This window comes from Gossypium arboreum, chromosome 9, assembly GCF_025698485.1.
Source record: "Gossypium arboreum isolate Shixiya-1 chromosome 9, ASM2569848v2, whole genome shotgun sequence".
NCBI classification, from domain to species: Eukaryota; Viridiplantae; Streptophyta; class Magnoliopsida; order Malvales; family Malvaceae; genus Gossypium; species Gossypium arboreum.
In genome coordinates, this window is record NC_069078.1 from 75,231,704 (window position 1) to 75,236,596 (window position 4,893).

Here is a 4,893-nt window from a genome sequence, read left to right on the forward strand (position 1 = left end):
ACTTTTCATAACTGGATGACAAAAAGATTACTTTACCCAAATTATTAAGTGATAGACCCTAAATACATGTAATGATGCATTAAAAGAGGTAATATTCTTATCTTTGATTAAGAGGGAATCATGCTTGGAAAGTGATGGGTGCTAGCCTCAACATGCGTATCCATCCCCATTCTATAGGAGCATGCAATTGTTGACTTGGTCGGTTGCTTTTCAAACAGTCTTGGTCATCACTTAATAGAGATACATTAGAGTTGCAGACCCCCAACTTTACCTCTTTAAAATTCGTCACTAGCGGAATAAACATCATATGGACCTTCTCAAACATGTCTGGGAAGAAGATTCCTCTAATCATCCAGAGCATCCAAGCTCTAGCATATTGATCCAACTTCAATTCAGCGACATGCAATGAGGGATCAGCCTGATAAGGTGTTTCAACCACATGCACTGCAACAGTTCCCCATCTGATTCCTTCAGATTCTCCCTCGAGGACACGACACCTAGCAACATCCCACAATATTGTTCTGTGTCAATGGCACTAGGTTCGATCACTGCTATTTCATTGATCATAAGCTCAATTATTAATGTGACATCTTTCAAAGTGATGGTTGCTTCTTTGTAAGGCAAATGAAAGATAAAAGTTTCTCGTCTCCACCTTTCAACTAAGGCATTAGCCGATTCATGAATGATATTGAACTTCTCCATTTTAGATGCCTTAGACAAACCGACATCATTCAAGCATTTCTTGACATGATCATTAGGAGCTGGAACTTTAAGTTTTGTCGAGACATGATAGTTCAATCTATTGGCTATTCCAAACTCAAACAATTAAATTTACAACTCCAAAAATATAATAAATATTTCTAGAAAATTACTTATTATAAAAAAATTACCCTTGAGATTTTCTATATTCAAGGTGTATTGATTATGTGGTTGGGCATCTTCTCACCGGGAGTTAAGTAAACAAAAAAAATTGACATTTGTATGGTTATATAACTTGAGGCTTAGAGCGTTTGAGAGTATTAGAAGAATGTGAGTGAGAAAAAAATAGATAAGCTAGAGTTTTTATAGAGTAAAAGTCGATATCTATCAGAGTTGACTTCCATTGTATTAATCATTGATTAGTTGGGCCATATGCCAAATGAATAATTTAGTCAAACTTAATAACCCTAAACTCGACAACCGCTACTATTGAGTTGATGTGCATGGTTCCAACGCGTAGAGGTAGTGTACCAAAAAATGTATTTTAAGAATTATGTTTTCTTTCTACTATTTCAATAAAAAAATATAGTATCAATGTAAAAAACCCAACATTTAATATTTGAGAATTAAACTTTTAATATTTTAATTGAATTTATATTTGATGCATGAATCTTGTATAATCTTATACAATGTTAACGAACTTGTTAACAACTTGACAATGATATGTTAATTTAAAATGAATTTACTTGAATTTATTTTAAGTACCTTTTATAATATATCATTATTTCATTCGTATAAGTGTATATATATTTTATCATTACAAAATGGAGAAAGAGGAAAGAAGATAATAGAGTTTGAACTTATATATTATCTAAGTGTCCAACAAAAATTTTAATTATAACATTAATTTTATATAAATCTTGAATAAAACATTATAATTATAATACCAAAAAAATTAAAAATCACCGTATAATTATACTCTATAAGTTAAATGTTTTTAAAATATTAAATTTTTTTATAATGATAAAAGAGTATAATTATTACATGTTATTCAAACGCAGGTCGGTAGGAGCATTTGCACTATTTATATCAATGTTAAATATTAATTTTAATTTTAATTTTAATAAGCGATGCATCTATCCTCCACCACCGGTTACACCCTTCAGGTATATCGTACACTCTTCGCTTCTCTCTCATCTTTTCTGTTTCGATCTAAAATCTATAGAAGCAAATCAATTAAGCCCCCAAACAGTTGTTAATTTCCATTCCTTCAAACACTCTTTTTTTAGAACCATGGCAGACCACCCTTATTCCAGTTTCTTCTCAGGTTGGTACAAGTTCAACCCTCTTCAAAATTACCCATCTCCAAACCCACCCCCTCAACACAACCCTAATTTATTCACCCAAAACTTGTATAACAACACCACCATCTTCATGAGAAATGACCCCACCAATACTAACTCATTTTTTCACTACCAAACTAGCTGCACCTCATCACCTCCCTCCCCACCTGTTAGAAAAGAGTTGCCACTATTGAGCTTGACTCCCACTCCCACAAGGTGTGAGAAAGAAGAGGAGGAACATGATGACGGTGTTGAAGACCAAGATCAGGATCTGTATATTTGCAATGGGATGAGCAAAGGGAAAGAGGGAGGGGGGCTGGTTTTGAGTAGTGGTGCAGCGGAGGATGAAGATGAAACTGTTACGGTTGCACTGCATATAGGGTTACCAAGCCCTACCGCTTCAGAGTTGGCTTCAGTTTTATCATCATCATCATCATTCTCGGAGATGAGAGACAAAGATGGGGATGAGTACCCTGTCAACACTCTCAACAAGGGACAATATTGGATCCCTACCCCTTCTCAGATCCTTATTGGCCCTACGCAGTTCTCTTGTCCTGTTTGTTGCAAGACCTTCAATAGATACAACAACATGCAAGTAAGCAATTTTCTATTACTTGAATTATTGAATGTCTCCTTCAAGTTCGCCCTCATCTCTTTCCTTTTGTCTCCTTTCTTTCTTTTCTTTTCTTTTTTTTTTTAAATGAGTACAACATAAAAATTAAATAATAAAAAACCCCCGAAAACATTCAGTCTTTTCTTGTTATGATTTCTTGCCTGCTGGGGATCTTAATATTTTTTTTTTCTCGTGCTTGAATTTTGAAGAAGAAATAGCAGCAGATCTTTCCAATGGGTATATTTTTTGTTGATATCTTCTGTGTTTTTTATTTTGCCTTGTTGCGTCGTGTGGTTTGCATGGGTTGTAGGATTTGTGGTTTGAATAAATTGTCTGAAGCAAACTGAGTCAGAGATGAGTTCCTTCTGTTTTGTTTCTTTGATTGAACAACACAAGAAATCTTCCTCGTGTGTTTGGTACTTCGAATTTTGTGCTTTACTCGTTGGAAGGCAGTGTACAAGTCAGTTTCTTTTTGGGAACTTGGATGTTCTTAACAAAGCAACTGCTTTTCAAACTTATAAGAAAGCATATTTCAGGCTTTGTCAAAATCCAATACCTAGGATATATTGACTCTCCTAACCGAAGAACGGCTTCGCATTTTCTTCCCAATTTTGTACTATTGTACAACTTTTAGAAATATTTATTACATTATTTAAAGAAAGATTAGTAAAATATTAAAAAAATAAATATATAAAAGAAATTCTAACCCTGTTTTGGTGTATACAAACTAAGTGGTAATTGGATGAACCACGATCCAATTAGTTTTTCATTTTAGATAATTGAGTCCAGGTCAGTTTTTTTTTTTTTTATTCTTTTGAGAAGAGAGTTCTTATTGCTTTATATAAGGGGTCTATCAATTCGTTTGAATTTGCATTATTACCCATATCGAATTGTTCTAAAAATAAAAAATATATATCTAGTAGTTAATTAGCATCCAATAGGCTAACTCAGCCAACTCAATTTCGCTTCTCAACAGAGCAATGTATCTCACAATTGGAGTTAAGTGAAGACTATTGATTCTTCATGAACAATACTTATTCCATTTTATGCGATTTTGATTTTTGCTGAAAAAATTAAAATATAATTCATATAACGGGGGAAAAACACTCTTCCAAATACACCAAAAACTTATATTAGGGTTCTAAACTTCAATTTGTTTTCATTAGGTGCAATTTCTGATTATTTCAGTTCAGGGGTATATTTTTCTCATTAAAATGATTTGGTCTTAAACGTTGATATAGAACATTTAATTTGTTTGGTAGTAATATTATTTTTCTAGCAATAACTTAATTTCACCAAATATTTATGTTATAATTAAGCTTTTTCTACACTAAAAAACAATTTTCAAGTCTGCTGCCTTTTTTGACTGAAATGTAGCAGATGCATATGTGGGGGCATGGATCTGAGTATAGGAAAGGGCCTGAATCACTGAAGGGAAGCCAACCAACAGGCATGCTGAGGCTTCCTTGCTATTGTTGTGCACCAGGTTGTAGGAACAATATTGATCACCCAAGAGCAAAGCCGCTCAAAGATTTCAGAACTTTGCAAACGCATTACAAGAGGAAGCATGGGATCAAGCCATTTATGTGCGGAAAATGTGGCAAGGCATTTGCTGTGAGAGGCGACTGGAGAACCCATGAGAAGAACTGTGGGAAGTTGTGGTACTGCACTTGCGGCTCCGATTTCAAACACAAGAGATCTCTTAAAGACCACATTAAGGCTTTTGGGAAAGGCCATGCGGCTTATAACATCACTATCAGCGGCTTGGAGGAAGATGATGACCCCGCATCTGAAGTCGAACAAGATTATGACTTCATGCAATGATGAATAATTGGGGAAATAAAATAATTAAAAGGTTAATGAAGGGGTGGCCAATTAATCCTCTACTTATAAACCTTTATTGTATATTGATGCATTAGACGATAATTATGACTTACTCTTTGAAAAGAAGGAATGGAAAATCTATGTTCTTTTAATATATAATGATGAACATAAAGGAAGCTGATCATCGCTGGATAACAAACCGGTGGGTTTATTTTATTCCAATTGTATTTTTTTTTTTGCCAGATGTTCTAAATGTAGTTGATAATGAGATAGCCTTTTCATCCTGCAAACAAATAAGCCTTTTGGGGTGCATATTTATGATGCCCTTTTGCTTTGGTGAGTAGAGAGGTGTTTGTCGATGGATGGAACATGTCATATGAAGAAATTCAGTATTAGTTTGAAAATTCAAAGCAA

The 4,893-nt window shown here is 34.1% G+C and overlaps 1 protein-coding gene across 1 annotated transcript; it reads left to right on the forward strand.

Annotated features, from left to right (window-relative positions):
* Positions 1 to 1,816: 1,816 nt before the first annotated feature.
* LOC108456304 (zinc finger protein WIP2) lies at positions 1,817 to 4,638 on the forward strand. Its single transcript, XM_017754903.2, has 2 exons — positions 1,817 to 2,637; positions 4,036 to 4,638. Exons 1-2 carry the CDS (start codon positions 1,993 to 1,995, stop codon positions 4,477 to 4,479), a joined length of 1,089 nt encoding a protein of 362 aa, XP_017610392.1. The 5' UTR covers positions 1,817 to 1,992; the 3' UTR covers positions 4,480 to 4,638.
* The last annotated feature ends 255 nt before the right edge of the window (positions 4,639 to 4,893 follow it).